The sequence below is a fragment of the Hemiscyllium ocellatum genome, chromosome 39, assembly GCF_020745735.1.
Source record: "Hemiscyllium ocellatum isolate sHemOce1 chromosome 39, sHemOce1.pat.X.cur, whole genome shotgun sequence".
NCBI lineage: Eukaryota > Metazoa > Chordata > Chondrichthyes > Orectolobiformes > Hemiscylliidae > Hemiscyllium > Hemiscyllium ocellatum.
Window position 1 is genome coordinate 4,025,403 of NC_083439.1, and position 27,431 is coordinate 4,052,833.

Genomic DNA, 27,431 nt, shown 5'->3' on the forward strand with positions numbered 1-27,431 from the left:
TTTTAACGCTGTAAATAAAGATGGAGGAGAAGCAAGAGGAGCGAATGTTGTGCGTGCCCAGAGCTAAAGACAATGGGGTGCTAATTGCGGTGAAAGAGAAGTAGAGCTTTAACTGAATGTGTGAACAGTGTGAAAGTAGGTCCTGTCTTCTGAGAGCAAACAAATCATGGCTCATGATTTAACAAAAAGGGCAAAGGTCATGTTCTGAAGTTGTGAAATTCAGTATTGAGTCCTGGAGACTGTAAATCCCAAAGGAAATGTTATAAAAATATATTTGAAGAGAAAGATGGTAATTAGGGAAAGGATAGAGCCCATTAGGGATCTAAGAGGTAGTCTGTGTGGAACAAGAAAAAGTTGGTACAGTCCACCGATGAATACTTTGTATAGTTTTTCACAATGGAAAGGGTGATGCAGGTGTTGACATCAAGGTGGAGGAGTGTGAAATATTAGAAGAAATTAACATGGAGAGGATGAGGTCCTGGTGAGTTTAGCAGTCTTAAACAGTGGATAAATCTTAAGATGTATCCCAGGAGAGAGGAAAGGAAGGATATATCTAAGGCTCTGGCAGTAATTTTCAAATAATCTTTGGCCACAGGTGAAGTGTCAGGGGGCTGCTAACATTTCCCTATTCACAAACGATTGAAGGAAGATACCAGGAAATTACAAGCCAGTCAGTTTAACCTTGCTAGTTAGGAAGAAATAATTCCGAGGTATAGGCATTATATGCACTTGGAGAGATACTGACTAATCAGGGTAGAACATAGAAGAGTACAGGCCCTTCGACCCTCGATGTTGTGCCAACCTTTTATCCTACTCTAAGATCAAACTAACCTACGTGCCCTTCATTTTACTAACATCCATGTGCCTATCCAAGTCACTTAAATGTCCCTAATGTATAGACTCTACTACCACTGCTGGCAGTGCTTTCAATGCACCCACCACTCTCTGTGTAAAGAACCTATCTCTGACATCTCCCCTAAATCTTCCTCCAAACACCTTAAAATTATGCCTCCTTGTGATAGCCATTTCTGCCGTGAGAAGTCTCTGGCTATCCATCCCCATCTATACCTCTCATCACCTTGTACACCTCTATAAAGTCACTCTCATCCTTCTTCATTCTCATGAAAAAAACCCTAGCATCCTCAACCTTTCTTTATAAGGTATGCCCTCCAGTCCAGGCAGAATCTTGGTAAATCTCCTCTGCACCCTCTCTAAAGCTTCCAATTTTTCCTATAATGAGGCAGCTAGAACGAACACAATATTCCAAGTTTGGGCTAACCAGGACTTTAAGGAGCTGCAGCACAACCTTGCGGCTCTTACATTCAAACCTCCTGCTAATGAAAGCCAAAACACCATCTGCCTTCTTGACAACCCTATCAAGTTGGGTGGCAACTTTGAGGAATCTATGGACCTGGACCCCAGGATCCCTCTGCTACTTTTCACTGCCAAGAATTCTGCCTTTAACCCTGTAAACTGCATTCAAATTTGACCTTACAAAATGACCTTCACACTTTTCCAGGTTGAACTCCATGTTCCACTTCTGAGCTCACCTCTGCATCCTGTCAATGTCCTGTTGCACCTACAACAGCCCTCCACACTCTCCACGTCTCCACCAAACCATGTCATCAGCAAACTTACTAACCTACCCTACCATGTCCTTGTACAAGTCATTTATAAAACTCACAAAGAGCAGAGGACCCAGAATCGATCCCTATGGATCACCACTGAGCTCCAGGCTGAATACTTCCTATCTACTACACCCTCTGTCTTCTCTGAGCCAGCCAAATTTCCCTGTATCCCATACTTCCTTACTTTCTGAATGAGCCTACCATGAGGAACCTTACCAAATGCCTTGCATAGTCCATATGTATCACATACACTGTTCAACCTTCATCAGTGCTTTGTCACATTCTCAAAGAATTCAGTAAGTTGTGTGAGGCATAACCTGCCCCTCACAAAGCCATGCTGACAATCTCTAATAAAGCTATGCTTATCCAAATAGTCATAAATCCAATCTCTCAGAATCCTCTCCAATAATTTGCCCACCACCGATGTAAGACTGACTGGTCTGTAAATCCCAGGGTTATCCCGATTCCAACTGAATAACATTTGCCACCCTCCAATTATCTGGAACTACTCCAGTGGACAGTGAGGATGCAAAGATCATCACCAAAGGCACAGCAATCTCTTCCGTCACTTCCCATTGTAACCTTGGGTATGTCCCGTCTGGCCCAGGGCCCTTATCTATCCTCATGTTTTTCAAAATTTCTGGTACATCCTCCTTCATAACATCAACTTATTTCACGCTGTCCACATAAATGACATGGTCCATCTCACTAGTGAACACTGAAGCAAAGTATTCATTAAGGACTTCCCCTACCTCCTCTGACTCCAGGCACAAGTTCCCTCCACTATCCCTGATTGGCCCAACCGTCACTCTGGGCCATCCTCTTGTTCCACACACAAATTTAGAATACTTTGGGAATTTTCTTAATCGTATCTGCCAAGGCTTTTTCATACCCCTTCTAGCTCTCCGAAGTCCATTCTTCAGGTCCTTCCTGATTCCCCTGTAACCTTCTAAAGCCCTGACTGATCATTACTTCCTCAACCTTAAGTAAGCTTCCTTCTTCTACTTGACTAGATGTTCCACATCTCTTGTCATCCAAGGTTCCTTCACCCCACCATCCTTTCCTTGCCTCAGTGAGACAAACCCATTCAGCACTTGCAGCAAGTGCTCCCTGAACAACCTCCATATTTCTATCATGTATTTCCCTGAGAATATCTGCTCCCAATTTATGCTCCACAGTTCCTGCCTAATAGCATTATAATTCCCCCTCCCCCAATTAAATACTTTCCCATACGGTCTGCTCCTATCCTTTTCCATAACAATAGTAAAGGTCAGGGAGTTGTAATCATTATCACCGAAATGCTCTCCCAACGAGAGATCTGACTCCTGACCTAGTTCGTTGCCAAGCACCAAATCCAATGTGCCCTCCCCTCAATTTGGCCTATTTGCATAGGCAAACAGATCAAGTCAGAGGGAATTTGTTAATGGAGACTTGTGTTTGACAAATTTGATCAAATTTTTTGATAAAGTAACCAGGTAGGCTAATGCATTTGATGTCGTCCACAATGGCTTTTGATAAGGTCACTCATGGCAGATTGGTCAAAAAAAAGGAGTTAATGGGATCCAGGGCAAGGTGACACATTGGATCCAAAATTGGCTGCCAGGCAGGAAACAGCGAATGATGGTCGGAAGGTATTCTCTGTACAGTGGAGCTCTGCAGAGTTCAGTCGGTGGCTCTTGGTGTTTATAGTCTATGTTAATGACTTGAGCTTAAGTATTGGGGAATGATGAAGAAGTTTGCAGATGTCATGAAAATTGATAGAATGGTAAATAATGAGGAGTATAGTTGTTAACTGCAGGAGGATATTAAAGGACTGGTTAGGCAGGCACAGCCGTGAATTCACGCTGGAAGAACATGCGGTGGTGAACTTGGAGAGGACTAATGAACTACAGAGGCTAAGCATAGAATACAAAAGCAAAGCAGTGATGTTGGATATGTATAAAATGATGTTGAGGCTTCAACTGGAGTACTCCGTGCAATTCTGGCAATCACATAGGAAGAATGTGATTGCATTAGAAAGAGTACAGAAAAGATTTACCAGGATGCAGCCTGGGATGGCGGATGTGAGCTATGGGGCAAGACTGGATAGGCTGGGATTGCTTTCCTTGGAGCAGTGAAGGTTGAGAGGGGCAACATCAGAAATTGTTGGAAAAATTCAGCAGCTCTGGCAGCATCTGTGCAGAGAAAGCAGAGCTAATGTTTCGGTCCAGTGATCCTTCTTTAGAATTGTCTGTTTCTGATTTCCAGCTTCCGCAGTTCTTTGGTTTTCCATTGTTTAAGGTTGAGATGGGGCTCATTGTGGTTTATGACATTATGAGAGGCATAGATAAGAATGGACAGGACAGCACTTTTATCCATTAGTAAAGGGGTCAGTAGCTGGGTGATCGAATAAAGTTGTGGTAGAAGGGGAAGAGGAGAGTTGAGGAAGGTGGTAAAAGTCAAAAGCTGGAAAATGGGATTAGAATTATAGAATCCCTACAGTGTGGAAACAGGCCATTAGACCGAACAAGTCCACACAGACCCTCTGAAGAGTAACCCACCCAGACCCAATACCCTAGGCTATTACTTTACATTTACCCCTGACTAATGCACCTAACGTACATATCCCTGAACATTATGGGCAACTTAACATGGTCAATTCACCTAACTTGCATATCCTTTGGATTTTGGGAGGAAACCGGAGCACACAGACAGTTGCCTAAAGCTGGAATTGAACCCGGGTCCCTGGTGCCTTGTGGCAGCAGTGCTAACCACTGGGCCATCATGCCACCCATTAGTGCAGTCAGACTTTTGCTGATTGGTGTAAACATAATGGCTGAATGGCCCCTATGCTGTAAATGTCTGAGTCTTCTGTAGTGCGCAGCTTAGTGCTGCAGCAGGCAATGTCTTTGTGTCTCAGGCATGAGATTGTCTTTTGCAACCCCGTGTTATTCCAAAACTGTAATAAGATCATAAGAAGTGGAAACAAAAGAAGATTATTTTGTCCCTTGAGTCTGTTCTTAAATAAAATCAACTGATCTGATTGTGGCCTCAATTCAGTTTTCTTGTCTGTCTCCCATACTCCCTTGTTGAATCATAATCTCTTCAATTCTGCCTTGAATGTATTCAGTGACTCACCTTCACTGCTGCCTGGGCAAGAGAACTGGGAAGGTAAAGCCTCTGAGAAAATCATTTCCTTCTTAAATGGGAAACCTGTTTTGAAAGTGTCTCCCCTTGGTCTTCTTTCTCATTGTACTGCCTGTCAAGCCCCCTTTCCCATTTTAATAAGGTCCTTTTGTTGTACTAAACTCCAATGAGTAAAAGGCTTATCTCCTCAACTCTTCCACATACGACAACCCCTCCATCTCAAGAAAGAGCCTTGGGAAACTTCTCTGAACTGATTCCAGTGCAAGTCTTTCCTCTCATTTCAATGACCCAAACTGCACGCAGGATGCAAATGCGGTGTCATCAATGTCAGGAACAGTTGTGTAACAAGACATCCCTACTTTTCTGATCCATATCCCTTGCAATTAAAGGCCAACATTCCATTTACCTTCCTAATTACTTGCTGTACTTGGATTCTGACTTTTTGTGTTTCATTTATTTTTAACACCCAGATCCTCCTAAACAAAAAAAAATGAAATAACTGTACGCTTGCCTGCTGAATTGGCAGATTTGTTCTCCGACGTTTCATCACCATGTTAGGTAACATCATCAGTGAGCCTCCGGTGAAGCGCTGGTGTTCTGTCCCGCTTTCTATCTGTGTGTCTTGGCCTGTTGTGGTGGGTGAAATCATTTCTGGTTCTTTTTCTGAGAGGTTGGTACATGGGATCCAAATCGATATGTTTGTTACTGGAGTTCCAATTTAATGCCAGGCCTCTAGGAATTCCCATGCATGTCTTTGTTTAGCCTTTCCCAGGGTGGATGTATTGTCCCAGTTGAACTGGTGTCCCTCTTCGTCTGTGTGTATGAATCCTAGTGATGATTGGTCATGTTTTTGGTAGCTAGTTGGTGCTCATGTATCCTGGTGGCTGGTTTCCTGCCCCTCTCTCCAATGTAATGTTTGTTGCAGTCCTTGCAGGGTATTTTGTATATGACATTTGTTCTGCTGGTTGTTGGTACAGGGTCCTTTTAAATTCAGCAGTAGCTGTTTCACTGTGGTGGTATGTTTGTGGGGTACCATGAAGCCTGGTCGTCATCTCCGAGATATCTTTAATGTATGGCAGGGTGGCTAGAGTCTTTGGGCGTGTTGTGTCGTCTTGTTTAGGTTTGTTGTGTAGAAATCGGCAGACTGGTCAGTTTGTGTGTGTGTGTGTGTGGCTTGCCTGTGACCTGGGTCCGCTACATGAATGAAACCTTTGTCATCACAAAATGCAACAAATTAGAAGAAACCCACAAACATACAAACAAATTCCTTAACAGTATAACGCTCACCAAAGAGGAAGAGAACAACAACAGCCTCCCCTTCCTAGACATTATGGTAGAATACAAAGCCAATGGAGAGCTACAGACCGGCATTTACAGGAAAGCCACACACGCGGACCAGATATTCAACTACAGGAGCAATCGTCCCACAAACGAACTGCATTAGGACATTATTGAAATGCGCCACAACACACTGCAGCATCCAGGAACTACGAGAAGCTGAGGAAGAAGATGTATACAACGTATTCAGGAACAACGGGTACCTGATAAGCGTAGTCCACCGATTCTTACACGACAGACCTAACAAGAAGATACAACACACCCAGAGACTGTAGCCACCCTGCCAAATATTAAAGACATCTCGAAGATGATGACCAGACTTACTCCAAGGCATCATTGTAGTCCACAAATTTACCACCACACTAAAACAGCTCCTGATAAATTTAAAGGATCCCATACCAAGAACCAGCAGAGTGAACGCAATATACAAAATACCCTGTAAGGACTGCAACAAACATTACATTGGACAGACGGACAGGAAACTAGGCACCAGGATACATGAGCACCAACTAGCCATCAAAAGATATGACCAACTATCACTGGTATCCGTTTACACAGATGAAGAGGGATACCAGTTCAACTGTGACAATACATCCATCCTGGGACAGGCTAAACAAAGACACCCACCGGAATCCCTAGAGGCCTGGCATTCAAACTGGAACCTCATTAACAAACATTTCGCTTTGAACCCCATTAACCAACTTCTCAAAAAGAACTGGAAGTGATTTCACCCACCACAACAGGCTAGATACACAAATAACCAAGCAGGACAGAACCCCAGCGCTTCATCAGAGGCTTGCTGATGATGTTAGCTAGCATGATGATGAAACATCTGAGAACAAATCTACCAGCTCAGCGAGCAAACTTCCAACCTGAACCACAACCTGAGCTATAAACTTTCTCAAAAATCGTATGAAATAACTGTGTTTGGATGCAACATGAATAGGAAGGGTTTAGAGGGATAAGGGCCAAAAATAGGTAAGTGGGCCTAGTTTTGTTCAGAAAACTTGATTGGCATAGATGAGTTGGACCAAAGGGTCTGTTTCCGTGCTTTATGACTCTATAACTGTGGATGCTGGAAATCAGAAACAGAAATTGCTGGAAAAACTTAGCATGTCTGACAGCATCTGTGGAGAGAAAGTAGAATTAACATTTTGGATCCAGTGATGTTTCAGAAAAGTCTGAAGATGGGTCACTGGACCTGAAACATTAATTCTGCTTTCTCTCCAGAGATGCTGCCGGACCTACTGAGACTTCCCAGTATTTCCTCTTCTTGTGACTCAGATCCTCCTGTACTTCAGCTTTCTGCAGTGTCTCTTTTTAAACAATATTCTGCTGTTCTGTTCTTCCTGCTGATTAAAACAATTGCTAAGAGAGGAGTGGAGGTACTTGGACAGTAGTGAAAGGCTCCTTTCTTCAATGGAGTTGAACCTGATAGTGTAAACTATTTGTATATTATTTAAGAATACTGGAGTGTGAGATTGAAGCTATAACTGTAATGATCAGCAACCATTTGAGTTTCACTCTTATAGTTTGTGACATTAATCAAAGCAGTTGGTCAAATTACAGTTTTGAAGCTCCATCCCATATTCTATGGGTCATTGTGTGAATTGGTTGAATTATTGAAGATGATGTGACATGATTGGATTAAACAGAAAAATAAATGAAAAGGATCTGTGAGGTTGTAAACAGAATGGGTATTCTAGAATTCTACTGTGCTTGAATAAGGATCCAGGTATTGAATGACAGTCTGCTCAATTTTGATTTGCACTCATTCAGCACTTGATCACAATTCAGAGCAGTTGGTATTGTGAAGTTACTGTTACAATGAGTAAACACAACAGCAACTTTAATCACAGTCAGAGTCCTCCTTCAGCATTGAGCTGAAAGAAGTGATGTTTGCTGATCATGCTGGAGTGGAGGAATGTTGGCAAGAAATGCAGTTCTGTTCCTCAGGGTTATCTATGTAGTATGCAGTAGCCCTGAGGGAGACCGTCCAGCCTATCCTATCTGTGCCACCTCTTTAAAAGAGCTATCCAATTAATCCCATCCCCTACTGTTTGCCGTAGCCCTTCAGATTTCCACCTTCAAGAATTTATTCAACTGTTCAGTCATAGAGTCATACAGCATAGAAACAGACCCTTCAGTCCATCTTGTCCATGCAGACCAAGTTTCCTAAACTGAACGAGTCCCATCTGGGCGTGCTCGGGCACTTATCCCTCGAAACCCTTTCTATTCATATACCTGTCTGAATGTCTTTTAAATGTTGTAATTGTATCAACCTCCACCACTTTCTCTGGCAGTTCATCCCAAATATGCACCATTTCACTGTGAAAAAGTTGCACCTCAAGTCCCTTTTAAATCTTTCCCCTCTCACCTTAAACCTATGGCTTCTGACTTTGGAATCCCCTATCCTGAGGAAAAGACCTTGGCTATTCGTCTTATTTGTGCTTCTCATTATTTTATAAAACTCTATACGGTCCTCCCCGAGCTTCCTATACTCCAGTGAAGGAAGCTCTAGCCTCTCCTTATAACTCAAACCGTTCAGTCTTGGTAACATCCTTGTAAGTCATTTTTGCATCCTTTCCAGTTAAATAACACCCTATAGAAGGACAACCAGAATTCTACACACTGTTCCAAAAATGACCTCATCAATGTCTTGTACCGCCACAACATGACATCCTAATTCCTGTACTCAGTGCTCTGACCAATAAAAGCAAGCATGCCAAACACCACCTTTATCACCCTGTGGTGCCACTTTCAAAGAACTATGTACCTTTATCCCTAAGTCTCTCTGTTTGATAACACTCCATTGGGCCCTACCATTAATTGTGTAAGTCCTGCCCTGGTTTGTCCTTCGAAAATGCTTTACCTCACATTTATCGAAACTAAACTCCATCTGCCACTCCTCGGCCCTTTGGCCTTTCTGGTCAAGATCTTGTTATACTCTTACATAACCTTCTTTGTCCACTATATCACCAATTTTGGTGTCACCTGCAAAGTTACTAAACATGCCCCCTATATTCTCATCCAAATCGTTGATGTAAATGACAAACAACAGTGGACCCTGCACCAATCCTAGTGGCAAACCATTGGTCACAAGCCTGCAGTCCGAACAACAACCCTTTATCACCACCCTCTGTCTCCTACCATCAAGCAAATTTTGTGTCCAATTTGTTAGCTCTCCCTGGATCCCAAATGATTTAACTTTATTAACCAGTGAAACCTTGTCAAAGGCCTTGCTAAAGTCCATGTAGACAACCTCTACTGCTCTGCTTTCATCTGTGGTTGCTTCTTCAAAAAGCTCAATGAAGTTTGTCAGACATAATTTCCTGTGCATAAAACCATGCTGACTGTCTCTAATCAATCCTTGTCTTTCCAATTGTATGTAATTTCTGTCTGTCAGAATCCCCTCCAACAACTTACCCACCACTGACATCAGGCTCATTGGTCTATAGTTCCTGGCTTTTCCTTACCACGTTTCTTAAATATATCACAACATTAGCCATTCTTCAGTCTGCTGCACCTCACCTATGGCTTTTGATGCTACAAATATTGCATCGAGGGGCCCAACAATCCCTGTCCTACCTTCCCACAATGTTTTGCAATACACCTGATCAGGTCCTGGGGATTTATCTATCTCTTTCTATTTTAAGACCTCCCACACCTCTTCTGTATTATGGACACTTTCAAGACATTATATTTATTGACTCAAGTTTCTTCATTTTAGTGTCTTTCTCCACATCCAAGCCCTTAATACGATGGCAGTCCCAGTCTATGTTTGGAAAGTTAAAGTCCCCTACCATTGCCACCCTATTATTCTTACAGATATCTCCCTGGATATTTCCTCCTCAATTTCCTGCTGACTTTTTGCAGGATGGGGGGGCCTATAATACAATCTCATCAAGGTGATCATGCCCTTCCGATTTCTCAGTTCCACTCACATAATGCCCACTTGTTTCTTTGTGACATCAAATGACGGAGGATGACACGATGTATCCAAAGGTTGGTGGGGTGGAAGGTGAAGGCCGACCGACCCCCACAGCTATCTAGACTACACCTCCTCCCACCCTGCCCCCTGTAAAAACGCCATCCCATATTCCCAATTCCTTCCCCTCCGTCACATCTGTTCCCAGGAGGACCAGTTCCACAACCGAACAACCCAAATGGCCTCCTTCTTCAAAGACTGCAATTTTCCCCCTGACGTGGTCGACGATGCTCTCCACCGCATCTTCTCCACTTCCCACACCTCCGCCCTTGAACCCTGCCCCTCCAATCGCCAGGACAAAACCCCACTGGTCCTCACCTTCCACCCCACCAACCTCTGGATACATTGTATCATCCTCCATCATTTCCGTCACCTCCAAACAGACCCCACCACCGGGGATATATTCCCCTCCCCACCCCTATCAGCGTTCCGGAGAGACCACGCCCTCCGCGACTCCCTCGTCAGGTCCACACCCCCACCAACACAACCTCCACTCCCAGCACCTTCCCCTGCAACCGCAAGAAGTGCAAAACTTGCGCCACACCTCCCCCCTCACCTCCCTCCAAGGCCCCAATGGATCCTTCCATATCCGTCACAAATTCACCTGCACCTCCGCACACATCGTTTACTGTATCCGTTGCACCTGATGTGGTGGTCTCTACATTGGAGAGACAGGCCGCCTACTTGCAGAACGTTTCTGGGACAACCGCACCAACCAACCCAACCGCCCTGTGGCTGAACACTTGAACTCCCCCTCCAACTCCGCCAAGGACATGCCGTTCCTTGGCTGCCTCCATCGCCAGACCCTGACCACACGACGCCTGGAGGAAGAGCGCCTCATCTTCTGCCTAGGAACCCTCCACGGGATGAATGTAATTTCTCCAGCTTCCTCATTTCCCCTCCCCCCACCTTATCTCAGTCCCAACCCCCGGATCCAGCACTGCCTTCTTGACCTGCAATCTTCTTCCCGATCTCTCCGCCCCCACCACCTCTCCGGCCTATCACCCTCACGCTCACCTCCTTCCACCTATCGTATTCCCAGCGCCCCTCCCCTTTATCTCAGCCCACTTGGTACACCAGTCTCATTCCTGAAGAAGGGCTTATGCCCGAAACGTCGATTCTCCTGCCCCTCGGATGCTGCCTGGCCTGCTGTGTTTTTCCAGCATGACATTTTTCAAAACAGATTGTCTGCCCATTACTTCATCGCTTGTTATGGAATCTTGCTATTCAAATTGGCTGCTGCATTTCCTAAATATAAAAGTATCCACATTTTGGAATATACTTTATTAGATATAAAGTACTATGTGATGTCCTGAAATCAAGAAAGGCACGATAGAAATATAATTTCTTCCATTTTTTCTGGAGTTATCATCTCAGAAGTGATAAAAACACGTTATCAGAATATCAAAGTTTTGTAAACACTCAGATGATAGATTTGAATGCATAATATATTCTTAAATAAACAATTGTTTGTTCTGTACAGGGGTCTTCTTCATAACCTGACCTGGAATTTTGAAGCTGTTACAATAGACAAAATGCAAGTCCTCCTTAATCAGCCTCCCACTGAACTGTACAGGACTACCACGGGTTTTAAGTTCTTTTCTGATTTTTCTCAACTCCCCACAAGCTGCAACCAAGAACTTTTCCTTTTGCTGAACAGAACCTTTTGCAACAAAAACTTCCAGCATCAATTCAACCTTCGTATGTTTTGTAGTATCATAGGAGGCTTGGCAGGAAACCAGTCAGGCCCACTAGTTAATAAAATTTGCACTAAAGTGAATTTCATGTATACATATCTCACCAAGGGATTAAACTTCTATGCTGATTACTGTGAGAAAAGAAGTCTCAATGTGGGGTCTTTTTCTTCTACAAGTGACGCCAGACAAATTGAAGATCTCACTTGTAATTATGATTCTTGGGTTGCTGGAGATTTGTTCAACTCTACAGATTTTGGTTATTGTGCTGTTGTAGATGAAGTTGGATTCAGAAAAACTGTCTGCCCTAATACATCACTGTTGGAAAGCATCATGAAAAACCCAGCTCACTTTTGGCTGAAAGACTTCTGTGATAGCAATTCAAACACTATGCTTGTCCCTGTGCTTATGACTGAGGTGGTCAGTGACAGTGCCTATATTGGCTTCACTAGCAGTCCAGCCACCATTATCCCTCCTGTAAAAGAAGTGGACATCCACTGTCGTTATGATGAGTGGACAGACTTCTCCATGGTAGATGATGAAGTGATCACATTTTGTGCCAGTCATGATGGTGACCAGTTCACCAATGTGGTTTGCAGTGATCTATCAGCACTGCAGGAGCTTATAAAGAACAATTTCTGGCTGGCTGACTTTTGCAATAATTACTCCATTTTGAGTGGCAACAGTGAATTCTGCATGTATGACAAGTGGGAAGAGAAACCGATAGATCCATCAATAATTTCGTTATGTTGGAGGAGTGACCAAACAAACTTTAATAAATCGGTTTGCAATGATGCAATTCTCCTAAATAAATTGATACAGGATCCTGGCAATACTTGGCTCATGTCTGCCTGCAGTGCTGAGAACAGTTGTGACTATGAAGCATGGCTGAATTATCTTTCCGTAGCTTCTGCTGTTGTGGCACTCTGCAAGGAGACTGATCAAGCTGCTTTTAATCACATGGTTTGCACCAGTCCACCACTGTTGGAAATTCTGCTGAATAATTCTGAAAATTCCTGGCTGAACGACTACTGTGCCAGCAATTCACATTCCACAGTGGTCTCCAGTGTAATTCCAGAGGAAGGCAGTGATACGGTGCTGCCCCATGCCACTTCCAACCCAACCACACAAGATCTTACGAATGCTGTGGAAAATCTTTGCCGCTATGAAAATTGGACGTACTCAGCTGCAGTAGATAGCACTGTGGTAGCAGTGTGTTTCAATATTGATGGGGAGCAGTTCAACATCTATGTGTGCAAAAACCCAGTAATTCTTCAGGAGTTATTGAAGAATGAGTTCAATCTTTGGCTGACTGACTTCTGTAATGATTCTTCCGTTTTGCCAAGTAGTGATACAGATGTGGCCACATACTGTCACTACAGTCAGTGGTCACATGAATCAGTTGATCCTTACCTGGTAGATTTTTGTTGGAGGAATGACGAAGCAAATTTCACTCGATTTGTTTGTCACAGTAAGGCATTGCTAAGTGACTTGTTGTTGTATCCTGAAAATGCCTGGTTAAAATCCCACTGCAACATCCAAATCAATCCACATACAAGTGATGACAATGAATCCTGCAGATATGAAGAGTGGATAGATCTCTCTTCTGTAGATCTTGCTACTGTTGAATTCTGTAGTCAATATGACCTCGACAATTTTGTACAAGCTGCTTGTCGCAATTCAACACGATTGTGGAGTTTGCTCATCAATATGAGCGGCACCTGGCTCCCTAGCTACTGCTCATATGTTGAAGCAGATGGAATAAATCCTGCTGCCATGTGTATTTATTCTTTCTGGACGGAACAACGGGTGGACCCAACTACCGTGGCACTCTGCTTTGACTACGATCAGAGTAATTTCAATAAATATGTATGCCAAGATCCCAGTGTGCTTCACGCATTGACCAGTGATCCAGAGAACACTTGGGTTGAGGCAGACTGCATGGAAATCCATAACTCTACCAATTCTATGGAGATCAAGATCTGCCCAATGGAAGATCTCATCTCGCAACTCCAGTGGACATGCACTCTGAATGCATCACAGCTATGCACATACGAACAGTTCCGATTGGGAGATATTCCGCCTTTGATTATGTGTGGTTTGGAAAACATTGGTCTGATGCTACATAACACACTTAGTGAGGACCTGAAAGTAAGTCTTATGAATACAATAAATAAGATCATCATGGTCTTAATGGCTCTGGAAGATGATCGAATTGTATTCCTTCAAGTTGTTCAGAATGCTAAAAGAAGTGTCCTGCATACTGTTCTAAACTACCTGCAGAATGAAAACAACTACAGAACCAAGAAAGAATTGCTCCACTGTTTTGGGGTAAGGCATAAAAAATATTAATTGTATTCATGGGAACTAAATTATATTCCTTCACTTTGATTTCCTATTATATATTCTTCGATTCCTCCCTTTTTAGATATTTGACTTGTTCAAATATGTCATACTACACCTCTGGAGCAGGTGAGACTTGAGACTAGCTCTTCTGACCTAGAGGAAGTAACACTACCACTGTGCCACAAGAACCCAACATCTACCATTTTATAGTATCTAATGGTAAAATGTAATCATGTGCTATGAAGCTGGGATTATCTACTATTATTACAAGGATCTCAATATCATTCAAGTAGTAACTATTTGTTGATCTGTCAAACTAGAACCTCTTAAAACAATAATATAAGGAATTTAGAGAGTGACACAATGGGTTAAGCTGTTATGTTTGAGTTAGAAGGTTGCAGGTGAAGGTCCCACTCCAAAGGTTGAACACAAATCTAGCTTGACCTTCCAGCCTGCAGGATATGGGAGTGCTGCAATTTTGAAGACACTGTCTTTCAGAGGAGAAAAACCAAAGCCCCCTGCTGTTTGCCATCACAATTGGATGTAAATGATCCTAGGGCACTATACAAGGAAGAGAAGGAGTATTCTCAGCAATCCTTGGACCACTGTTTCTCGCTAATATACTGACTGCTATTCCTGGTCAAATAGGGGGTGAAGTTGTAATTCTATATTATTGTCACCGGAAAACTTCACTGTTATTACGTGACTACAATTGATATTCCGCACCATTTATATTTCATAATGATCCTCCATTGACTGAATTTTGCTGGAAATTGTATGCTGCAATTTTGGCCATTGGTTCTATTGCTATAATTTGTGGAGACATATTCTAAATAGATTTTGTAAACTGTAATGTGCTATTAGGTGGAAGTAACTGTTGTAAAATAGACCCAGTTGTGAGTCCTGACATAAGTTCCATCTGATCTGTTTGATGGGCATTGTGGTGTTAATAGGCACTCTTATATTAACAATGTTTTTTTTTTAGTCTGTCCTATTGAGCTTGGTGCAGAAGGAAGGAGGATCATCAGACATGGACTTAGTAAGGGTAATGTATCAGTATTGACAAACATAATATAACTCATATCATGGGAATAACACAATGATCCACATTAAAGAGGGAAGCTTGCATTTGGAAGCTGATAAATGTTCATGGAGAAACTAGATAAAATGCCAGAGAGAAGTGAATAGTCTTATAGAGTCATGGAGATGTACAGCATGGGAACAGATCCTTCAGTCTAACTCGTCCATGCCAACTAGATATCCTAACCTAATCAAGTCCCATTTGCCAGGACTTGGCCCATATTCCTCTAAACCCTTCCTATTCGTATACCCATCCTTTTAAATGCTGTAATTGTTCCAGCCTTCTCCACTTCCTGTGGCAGCTCATTCCATACACGCACCACCCTCTGTGTGAAAAAGTTGCCCCTTAGGTCCCTTTTATATCTTTCCCCTCCCACCTTAAATCTTTGCCCTCTAGTTCTAGACTCCTCCACCCCTGGGAGAAGACCTTGTCTATTTATTCCATCCATGCCCCTCATACTTTTATAAACCTCTATAAAGTCACCCCTCAGCCTCCAACGCTCCAGGGAAAACAGCCTACTCAGCCTCTCCCTATATCTCAAATCCTCCAACCCTGGCAACATTCTTGTAAATGATTTCTGAACAGTTTCAAGTCATCCTTCCAATAGGAAGGAAACCAGAATTGCATGCAATATTCCAAAAGTGGCCTAACCAATGTTACAACATGACCTCCCAACTTCTATATTCAATGCTCTGATCAATAAAGGAAGGCATACCAAACATTTTCTTCACTGTCCAGTCTACCTGCACCTCTACTTTCATGGAACAATGAACCTGCACTCCAAGGTCTCTTTGTTCAGCAACATTCCCCAGGACTTTACCATTAAGTGCATAAGTCCTGCTCTGATTTGCTTTGGATGTGATGAGGTGAAGTACTTTGAGAGCAGGTTTAGTGCAGAGCAGACGCACCAGCTCGGGTCAGTAGGTTGGAATAGCCTGTTTCTGTCCTCCATGTCCCATACTGAGCTGTACATTTATTTACTAAGACATTGGGCCAATTAGAACTTGTGTGAGAGGGCAGAAGAGACGTAAGGAACAGCATAGATGCAAATGTGTGATGTGTTATATAAGAACTAGGAACAGAAGTAGGCCATCTGGCCCTTCAAGCCTGCTTCACATTCATTAAGATCATGGCTAATCTTTTTGCCAATTCAGCTCCACTTACCCGCGCTCTCACCGTATCCCTTAATTCCTTTATTGTCCAAAAAAAACTACGTTAGCTTTAAAAACGTTTACTGAAATAGTGTCAACTACTTCACTGGGCAAGGAATTTTTTAGATTTACAACCCTCTGGGTGAAGAAGTTTTTTAATTCAGTCCTAAATCTGCTTCCCTTAATTTTGAGGCTGAGCCCCCTTGTCCTAGTTTCACCTGCCAGTGGAAACATCCTCTCTACTTTTATCTTATCTATCCCTTTCATTAATTTTTATGTTTCTATAAGATGCTCCCTCATTTTTCTAAATTCCAATGAATATAATCGCAGTCTTCCTAGTCTCTCCTCATAAGCCATACCCCTCAGCTCCGAAATCAACCTAGTTGAACCTCTGCTGCTTCTCCTCTAGTGCCAGTCCATCCTTTCTCAAGTAGAGAATCAAACCTGCATTCAGTGGCCTCATCAGTGCCCTGTACAGCTGCACCATAACCTCCCTGCTTTTAAACTCAATCCCTTTAACAATGAAGGACAAAATTCCATTTGCCTTCCTAATTACTTGTACCTGAAGACCAACCCTCTGTGATTCATACACACAGACACCCAAATCCTTCTGCATAGCAGCATGCTGCAGCTTTTTGCCAAACAAGTAGTAATCCTTTTTACTATTATTCTTACCTCTAAAGGACCAATGTTTACTTTAGCCACTCTTTGATGTATTTGTAGAAACATTTGCTATCTGACTTTATATTTTGTTCTAGTTTTTTTCTCATGTTCTATCTTACTTTTCGATGTAATTATTTTTGTGGTTTTCTGTTGACCTTTAACATTTTCCCAATCTTCTAGTTTCCTGTTATTCAATTTGGCCTCTTTTTCAATTTGATAGCCTCCCTCATTTCTTTAGACATCCCATAGCAGATTACCCTTTTTCTTACAGTCCTTCTTTTTCACTGGGTAATACATTGGCTGAGCATTTTGAAAAATTGCTTTGAAAGTCCTCCACTGCTCATCAACTGTCCCACCATAAAATCTTTGTTTCCAGTCTATTTTAGCCAAGTCCTCCCTCATTCTGTTGTTCAGTTTCCTCTCGCACCCTGTACATGGTAATTATTTGTGTATCCTGAGATGAAATGGTAGATTCTGAAGTCAGGGGCACATCCTGTAGTCATAGCGGACCCAGCCAATTCCTGGGATGGTATCCTGAGGCCAGGCAGTTGCATCTTCCGGTGGTGAGCATTGTGTTTTGAGCTTCCAGTATGTGTGGTCAGTCATAAATGTCTTCTGAACTTCAAGTCTGCAATTAGATAAGTTATTCCTGGTCCTTACAAGGGATATCATGAGATCTGTAATAATCCCTCTTGTATTTCTTTTTCATGTCTTTGTCTTGTTGGAATTTGTGCGCCTCAAGAATCGAATGGGCCGTTGTCTCAATGGTGGACAAATTCTAAGTTAGAAATTAATATCTCTGTCTCTATGTCAGCAACTTGCCATATATGGAAGTTTAGTTATGCTGCTTTTGATTTAAACATTATACATATCTCGCAAAGCTTCATATTACACACCCATACAGCACAGTGGAACTAAATCAGTGCCAATACAACTGTATGTTTTTATCCAGGTAGTAATGCTGTAGAAATTACTATTGTGTTTCTCACTGTTTTTTTTTCTTGCCCTCCAAAAACAGGAGTATCTGAAACTTTCTGCGGTCGATCTTGAAGGGGTGCTTTCTGCACTCGACATTCAAGCTGCAAAGCAGCTCCTACAGCTCTTAAACATAAACTGGAATGGTTTGCAGGTGTGTTATTTGATGCCATTTATCATTAATCTTTTGACACGCACAGCATTATGTTAACCAGAAAACACTTTTTTGCAATATCGCTACTAAAGAGAGTCAAAGCATGTGTAATTTTTTTTAATCCACTTTATGTATTTAGTTAGTGGTCTCCTACTCTAGGCCCCATTGTGTCTAGCTGAAAAGAAGATACAATCTGAAAATGGAGAGACTTGCAATTCTTGCAGCTCAAAGTTTGGGAGAAGATTTGTAGCTCGGGTGCTCATTGTGTTTCTGTTCGCCGAGCTGGGAGTTTTTGTTGCAAACGTTTCGTCCCCTTTCTAGGTGACATCCTCAGTGCTTGGGAGCCTCCTGTGAAGCGCTTCTGACATGAGCTTCACAGGAGACTCCCAAGCACTGAGGATGTCACCTAGAAAGGGAACGAAACGTTTGCAACAAAAACTCCCAGCTCTGCGAACAGAACCACAACATTCTTGCAGCTCTTTTCACAATTTCGTGATGTCCCTGTGTGCGAAGTAGCCAGTGAAATTTTGAAGTATAGGAATTGTAACATAAATGTAGCAAGTAATTTGTAAACAACTTCTGGAACCAACAATGCAATAATGGCCTTACCTGTTATAATAATGTTAGCGGAGGGATGGATATTGGCCATGCATCTGGGATAACTCCCCTGCTCCTCTTCATAGTAATGTCATAGGATCTACTTGAGCTTGCAGATGGGGCTTTGGTTTAACATATCATCTGAAAGATACCGACTCTGACAATCCTACATTCTCTCAGTGCTGTACTGTGAGTGACAAGTCTCTGGCTGATTCAGAGGTGGGTATGATACCCAAGGTATCACCAGCTTTGATACTTGAATGAATTTGTGATGACTCACCCATTGACTTATCTCCTTTCCCTGGCTTGTGATCCCTTGTGAGAGATCCTTTTACAAAGGTTCAGTTAAGGGCCACTATTCATTATGAGGCAATTAAATGCTTCCTACTTAATTGGATATAAATTGCACATATTAATATGGAAGGGTAATATCAAAACAGTTGATAAAAAAAATCAGGAATGAACATTAAGTGAGTAGAACTGCTTGAAGTGTCATGTGCAACTGCAGAATCCTAACACTTTCTCTGACTAACAATATATCCCATCGGGCGGGCTCATCTCACCAGCCATGAAGACTTACTTCCATTAAAGGGGACTCACATGATTTATATATAGTTACTTAATACTGAATGTTCGAAATGTGGTACTTGTGATATAGTAGCAATTAAGGATCTGTGTTTTATCTATATATGGCAACTTCATTGCTCCTTATACTGCCCAGATCTCTTGTGGATTGTCTATGACATTGATTGAGAAAAGATGAGATGTTATTCAGCAAAGCAAGATAGAGAAGTGTTATTTAAAGGCAGAGTGGTCCCCAGTGAGTGAAAGACATCTATTGAGATTATGCAATGAAATCTTTCAACTTCAAAATTTTTTACATTATTTAAATATTGATTTTCAATTTGAAGTATGTTTAATTTTTCTGATTCTGAAATAGTGATTTCTATTTTAAGAGTTCTGGTTTTAATTTCAGATTCGGGATGATTTGAAGAGAGTCATGGCGGCTGTTTACTTCAACAGAATCCTGCTTGTTGATCCAAATATTTTTCCAGAGTTTGATAATTTCCTACCACTTCTGTCAGCATCTGAAATCCAAGCTCTTCCAGCAATCTTGGACAAAGAGCAAGTGTGCGTTCCACATCCTGTCAACAGTTTAAGATCTGTGTTTGATTATTTGTGTCATTTCTTTAATGTTTGTTATCTTCCTCTTTGTGTTACAATGGTGATTTGTGTTCACAAAGATTATCATTGACTGATCATAGTTAAAAATCATAAATATAATTGTGGTACTATATCACTATATTTGTCCAAATAAATTTGGGGATTTGCAAGAGGTCACAATTAGAGGAGCACATAAATCTAAGGGTTATGTAGTTCAATGAGGTTAGAGATTGAGAGAGAGTATAGGGGCCTTGGAATGTTTTGAAATAGAGTCATAGAGATGTACAGCATGGAAACAGACCCTTTGGTCCAACTTGTCCATGCCAACCAGATATCCCAACCCAATCTAGTCCCACCTGCCAGCACCCGGCCCATATCCCTCTTAAACCCTTCCTATTCATATACCCATCCAAATGCCTTTTAAATGTTGCAATTGCACCAGCCTCCACCACTTCCTCTGGCAGCTCATTCCATACACATAACATCCTCTGTGTGAAAAAGCTACCCCCTAGGTCTCTTTTACATCTTTCCCCTCTCATCCTAAACCTATGCCCTCTAGTTCTGGACCCCCCAACCTCGGGGAAAAGACTTTGCCTATTTACCCTATCCATGCCCCTCATAATTTTGTAAACCTCTATAAGGTCACCCCTCAGCCTCTGACGCTCCAGGGAAAACAGCCCCAGGCTGTTCAGCAACTCCCTGTAGCTCAAATTCTCCAACCCTGGCAACATCCTTGTAAATCTTTTCTGAACCCTTTCAAGTTTCACAGCATTTTTCCGATAGGAAGGAGACCAGAGTTGCACACAATATTCTAACAGTGGCCTAACCAATTTCCTGTACAGCCGCAACATGGCCTCCCAACTCCTGTACTCAATATTCTGACCAATAAAGGAAAGCATACCAGACGCCTTCTTCACTATCCTATCCACCTGCGACTCTACTTGCACGGAGCTATGAACCTGCACTCCAAGGTCTCTTTGTTCAGCAACACTCCCTAGGACCTTTCCATTAAGTGTATAAGTCCTGCTCAGATTTGCTTTACCAAAATGCAGCACCTCGCATTTATCTGAATTAAACTCCATGTGCCACTCCTTAGCCCATTGGCCCATCTGATCAAGATCCTGCTGTAATCTGAGGTAACCCTCTTTGCTGTCCACTACACCTCCAATTTTGGTGTCCTCTGCAAACTTACTAACTGTACCTCTTATGCTCGCATCCAAATCATTTATGTAAATGACAAAAAGTAGAGACCCAGCACAGATCCTTGTGGCACTCCAGTGGTCACAGGCCTCCAGTCTGAAAAACAACCCTCCACCACCCCCCTCTGTCTTCTACCTTTGAACCAGTTCTGTATCCAAATAGCTCGTTCTCCCTGTATTCCATGAGATCTAACCTTGCTAATCAGTCTCCCTTGGGGAACCTTGTCAAACGCCTTACTGAAGTCCTTATAGATCACATCTACTGTTCTGCCCTCATCAATCTTCTTTGTTACTTCCTCAAAAATCTCAATCAAGTTTGTGAGACATGACAAGCCATGTTGACTATCCCTAATCAGTGTTTGCCTTTCCAAATACATGTACATCCTGTACCTCAGGATTCCCTGAAGGATATGATTTTAAAACTTGAGGCATTCTGACCTCTGAGCTATTCTAGGTCAGCAAACACAGGGATACGGGTGAATGGGAGTTGGAAACAGATTCAGATACAAACATGAATTCTGATGAGTTCCAGTTTACAGAGAAAATAAGACTCATGAATATCGCAGGCTAGGTGAAAGTGAGGACTGCAGATGCTGGAGATCAGAGCTGAAAATGTGTTGCTGGAAAAGCGCAGCAGGACAGGCAGCATCCGAGGAGCAGGAGAATCAACGTTTCAGGCATGAGCCCTTCTTCAGGAATCTGAAGCTTTTCCAGCAACACATCTTCAGCAATATCGCAGGCTAACCCTGTTATCAGGTTACAGTGACGGGATTGTTTATCTTTGTATCAGTGCAGCGAGTGAACATGCCTAATGAATGTGCCTCACATAGAACATCCAACAAGTGCAATTTTTATGACTTTTGTGTTAGATGGCCAGATCAATGTCAATTTAAAAGGTATGTACTCTCAATTTAAGCCAAATGCAGTCACTTGTTTTGATAAAATCCATGCATGGCCAACTGTTGCTGAGTTTGCTGTTTGGTAAAGGGTATTATAGCAGGCTCTGCCCTTACAGTTTCTTTTATGTTTCCAGATTGTACATGGTTAATCAAAGCTTTGGAAAACTGTCCATTGACCAGAGACGAGCCTTTGCCCAATGGACAGTGGATTCTGGGCAGTATAGCAACATTACCACATGGTCTTTGAAATTCCTACATCAAGTCAGTAGCCTGCTGGTATACCTACCGTTTGAAAAATTTCAGCTTCTGACCCGACTACAGGTACTACAACACAGGAATAAAAAGAGAATTTCTGTGGCAGTGTTTACATTAGGGCATCCTCTGACACTCTACGATAGTAGTATAGAGATACTTTTGAAGCACACAAGGCCCCCCCCCCCCCCCCCCCCCCCACCCGCCCCCAGACAAGTTTGTTCATGAGCATATCATTTTTTAATGTTTCAGGAACATGCATTGATCATTTGACTGTGACAAATTACCTTACACTTTTTCAGAACAATAATACAGGATCCTTTGCCTCCATCTGAGAGGATTGATTAAGCCTAAGTTTATGATCTTATCCAAAATTTAGTGTTTTGAGAGTGCCGCACGTCATCATTACTGCATTGCAGCATCTGTCTAGATGTTGTGTTCAAGTCTCTGGAATGGGATGTTGCCATGCAAATGCTCCCACTTTCCTGCAAATCCCTTCCCTCGCCCATCTCTGCATCGGGAAATGATTTGCTGTCAAGTTCCTAACAGTAATTTGCTCTCTTGTTTGCATAGTCTATGAGACTGCTAACTGATGGAGTTTGTTATGTGGAATGTTTGTGCTAGTTACAAAACTCTGAGTGGAACTACTGAGTGAGCTGACTGCTTTCCTTAATCTTTTTTTTAACTGTATTCCCAGATACTCAACTCGTTGAATGTGCTGTTGATGAATAATTTAACGACAGTCCAGGAAAGGTTTGTCATTCATAGCATCTTAAAAGAGGGAAGCCCAATGACAGCTTCTGAGTTTGAGTCGTAAGTAATGCAGTCACTTGAGAGACTTACTGATTTTCGGCTGGAAATTAGGTACAAGTTGGATGTGTGAGTGTTGGCAATGTTGTAGAGAAGGTCAATAAGTAAGGTTCCAAGGAATGTGTGAGGAGACAAGGTTAGGCTCTCAGGCTTGAGAGGATACAGTTGAGGGACCTTGTTGAACGCAGAAAATAATGAATGGCTTAGTTAAGATATGCTAAGTCCTCACCATCCACTTCCCATGGATACTGAAAAATGTTTAGATACTGTTAATCCCCTCTCCCATATGCCGCCACCTAATATGCACCCAGTGAAATCAAAATATGCTTTATTCTCTTGGAAAAGCATGAAAACGTTTTAATAAACACATTTAAATTAATTTTAACTAATCACTTCTGTTACTCAAGACATTGTACTGTAATGTTGCCGAGCATAAAGATCTTGTATGATCTGCCATCCCTGTCTGTTCTTCATGAAGCATGTTTGCTTCTGCTTTCAGTCTGTTGATGATCCATCCACATACTGACAGCACTGTTGTAACCTATGAGTTGTTGCAGTCACTGAGATTCCCATTTGCAACTTGGCAACTACTTTTCACCTCAAAATGACCTTTGTTGTCCCGATCTGAAACATAGGATCCCTGCAGTGTGGAAAGAGGCCATTCAGTTGATTAGGTCTGCACTGACCCTCCCAACAGCATTCCACACAAACCAAGCCTTGGCCTCCTACCCTATCCCCATGACTCCGCTTCTACCCTGCTAATTCACCTAGCCTGCACACTATGGACAATTTAGCATAGCTAATCCATGTAATCTGCACGTTTTTGGACTGTGGAATGAAACTGGAGTATTTGGCAGAAGCCCATGCAGATATAGGGAAAATGTGCAAACTTCACACACAGTCGCTCAAAGCTGGAATTGACCCCAGGTCCCTGGCACTGTGAGGCAGCAGTGCTAACCACTGAACCATCATGCTGCCCCTATCTTGTTGATCTTCTGAACTCTGATAGTGTTCTTACCATGTGTATACTGCTTTGTTGCTATCCTGTCAATTCCAGGTGCCAGGTTTGCCTTCAGTTTTTTTCTTGGCTCTTTGAATCCCTGACATGATTGCTTCCTAGTGGACATCCCGTGCTGCAGTGCTGTCACTGAACCCAAATAAGGAACTGGGGTCATGCTTGTTGAGGATCTCCTAAAAGAGTTCCACTCTTTTTTTGTGTCCTTTTTGATTGTCTAACAGCTGAGCATCCTTACCTTTGGTTGAAAAATGTGTTGCTGGAAAAGCGCAGCAAGTCAGGCAGCGTCCAAGGAGCAGGAGAATCGATGTTTCGGGCATAAGCCCTTCTTCAGAACCTTTGGTTCACTAGTGTAGCTCTTGACGTGGTCAGCCCCAGTACTACATCTTGGACTCTTACTTCTGTGGTGCCCTGTCTTTTAACTCTTGTTTTTATTTTCTGCAACTCTTCTTTGCTATTCCCAGTCTTTTGTACTAAATAATATAACTAGAGGTTAGTAAAAACTAAAAAATTAAAACTTTAAAAAGTTACATATAGTGCTTGAAGAAACTCCTGGCTAAATGCATGTTTTTGATCAGGTCGGAGTGGTATGGATTCACAACCTTGAAGTACAAAGCACAGCAGCTTCAGTAGACAATGTGATCTTTCCTAGCCCTTGAATTTTCTTTAATTTCTTCCTATTCAAGTATTCTCTCTTTTAAAGGAATGGGCAAATAAATGTTGCATGCAATTGAAAAATAGATGCATCCCTTCTTAATTTAACAGGTATCTCTCACTGGTATTTTTTTTTCCCATTTTTAGACTCGGCAGATTGATATGTTCTGCAACTACCCAGGACCTAAGATTCTACAAACAGAATCTGCAAGTGTTTGATATCATCAAGAAACAGATACTGAAATGCATTGGGGATCAAATCTTTGTTCCTAATGAATTGGTGAGTTAACCTCTATCATTGAGACCCTGTCCAGACCCTAATCCAATTGTTGGAGATAATCCTGAGGGACAAAGTTTGCATATATATGGAAGGGGAAGGACTGATTAGGGATAGTCAACATGACATTGTGCATGGGATATCATGTCTCACTAAATTGAGTTTTTTGAAGAAGTAACAAAGACGGTTGATGAGGGCAGGCAGTGAACATGATCTATAAGGACTTCAGTAAGGTGTTTGACAAGGTTCCTTGTGGTAGACTGGTTAGTGAGGTTAGATCACATGGACTACACGGAGAACTAGCCATTTGGATATCGAAGTGGCTCGAAGGTAGAAGACAAAAGGTGGAGGTGGAGGGTTGTTTTTCAAACTGAAGGCCTGTGACCAACGGCGTGCACAAGGATCAGTGCTGGGTCCACTGCTTTTCATCACTTATATAAATGATTTTGATGTGAACATAGGAGGTATGATTAGTAAGTTTATAAATGACATCAGAATTTTAAAATGTAGTGGGCAGCGAAGATGGTTACCTCAGAGTACAATAGAATCTTGATCAGATGGGCCGATGGATTGAGGAGTGTCATGTTGAGTTTAATTTAAATAAATGTGAGGTGCTGCATTTTTGAAAGGCAAATCAGGGCAGGGCTTAGACATTTAATGGTAAGGTCCTGGAGTGTGTTACTGAGCAAAGAGACTTTGCAGTGCAGGTTCATAGTTCCTAAAAAGTGTTTTGGCAGGTAGATCGGATAGTAAGAAGGCGTTTGATGTGCTTATCTTTATTGGTCTGTGCAATTGAGTCTGGGGTTTAAGAAGTCATGTTGCAGCTGTACAGGACATTGGTTAGGCCACTTTTGGAATATTGCGTGCAATTCTGGTCTCCAAATCGGAAGGATGTTATGAAACTTGAGAGTTCAGACGAGGTTTACAAGGATGTTGCCAGGGTTGGAGGATTTGAGCTATAGGGAGAGGCTGAATCGGCTGGGGCTTTTTTCCCTGGAGTGTCTGAGGCTGATGGGTGACCTTACAGAGACTTTTAAAATCATGAGTGGTGAATAGACAAGGTCTTTTCCCTGGGATGGGGAAGTCCAAGATGAGAGGTGAAGGATTTAAAAGGGAGCTAAGGGGCAATATTTTCACCCAGAGGGTGGTGTGTGTATGGAATGAGCTGCTATAGGAAGTGGTGGAGACTGGTACAATTACAACATTTAAAAGGCCTCTGATAGGTATATGAATAGCAAGGGATATGGGATATGGGCCAAGTACTGGTAAATGAGACTAGATTAATGTAGGATATCTGGTCGGCATGGATGAGTTGGAAAGGGTTTCCATGCTGGACATCTCTATGACTCTGGGTAATATTTTTGCTAGAAGCGTGAGCTGATAATCATACCACAAGAGCAACAGGACACTGGTGACCTTTGTGAATGATGGAGCCATCAATCTTACTCCTAGAGAAATAACAGTCACAAAACCAAGAAATCAGGTGAATTAGTCACATCAGAACAACAGAGAGGGAGAGATGCAAGAGAAGAAAAAATAGATTTTGCTTGTTAAAAATCTCTAGCAGTTCCTGAGCCAGTGAGATTTAGTGGCATTGCATTAACAATTGTCATGTAACCAAATCATCCAGCACAGCCCAACTCCTCATTCTGGCCAGGTTTCCTAAACCGAACTAGTCCCACTTGCCTGTATTTGGCTCATATCCATCTCAGCCTTTCCTATCCAAGGTTACAAATCACACAACACCAAGTGAAACTATCACTGTATTCTAACAGATGAAAGGCTTAACAGACAATCAGTTTTTTCAATGTATAATTTCAGTTACATCACTGCTGCAAATTTTTGCTTTAAATTCTGTGTTACGATCGAGCACTTCACTATCACCTGATGAAGGAGCGTCGATCTGAAAGCTAGTGTGCTTCCAATTAAACCTGTTGGACTATAACCTGTTGTTGTGTGATTTTTAACTTTGTACACCCCAGTCCAACATCAGCATCTCCAAATAAGGTTATAGTCCAACAGGATTAATTGGAAGCATTAACTTTCGGAGCGCCGTAACCACCTGATGAAGGAGCGACACTCCAACAGCTAGTGTTCTTCCAATTAAACCTGTTGGACTATAACCTGGTATTGTGTGATTTGTAACTTTTGTACACCCCAGTCCAACACCAGCATCTCCAAATCATTTCCTATCCATGTCTTTAGAATGTTATAATTAAATGTTCCCGCTCCTACCACTTCCTCTGGCAGTTCTGCAAGCGCACCACCCTCTGTGTGAAAATGTTGCCTCTCAGATTCCTTTCAAATCTTTCCCTTCTCCTCTTAAAGTTATGCCCTCTAGTTCTGGACTCCTGTATTTTGGGGAAAAGACCTTGCCTATTCATCTTACCTATGCCCCTCATGATTGTATAAACCTCTAA

The 27,431-nt window shown here is 42.2% G+C and overlaps 1 protein-coding gene across 1 annotated transcript in view; it reads left to right on the top strand.

Annotated features, from left to right (window-relative positions):
- The window catches only part of strc1 (stereocilin 1), a 71,049-nt gene that overhangs the window by 2,885 nt on the left and 40,733 nt on the right, over positions 1-27,431 (top strand). The window contains exons 3-8 of the mRNA XM_060852843.1: positions 15,106-15,165; positions 18,034-18,144; positions 19,718-19,872; positions 22,138-22,324; positions 22,953-23,068; positions 24,882-25,014. Coding sequence (XP_060708826.1) covers positions 15,151-15,165; positions 18,034-18,144; positions 19,718-19,872; positions 22,138-22,324; positions 22,953-23,068; positions 24,882-25,014 — 717 coding nt within the window. The 5' untranslated portion in view covers positions 15,106-15,150. The remainder of the gene's footprint in view (positions 1-15,105; positions 15,166-18,033; positions 18,145-19,717; positions 19,873-22,137; positions 22,325-22,952; positions 23,069-24,881; positions 25,015-27,431) is intronic.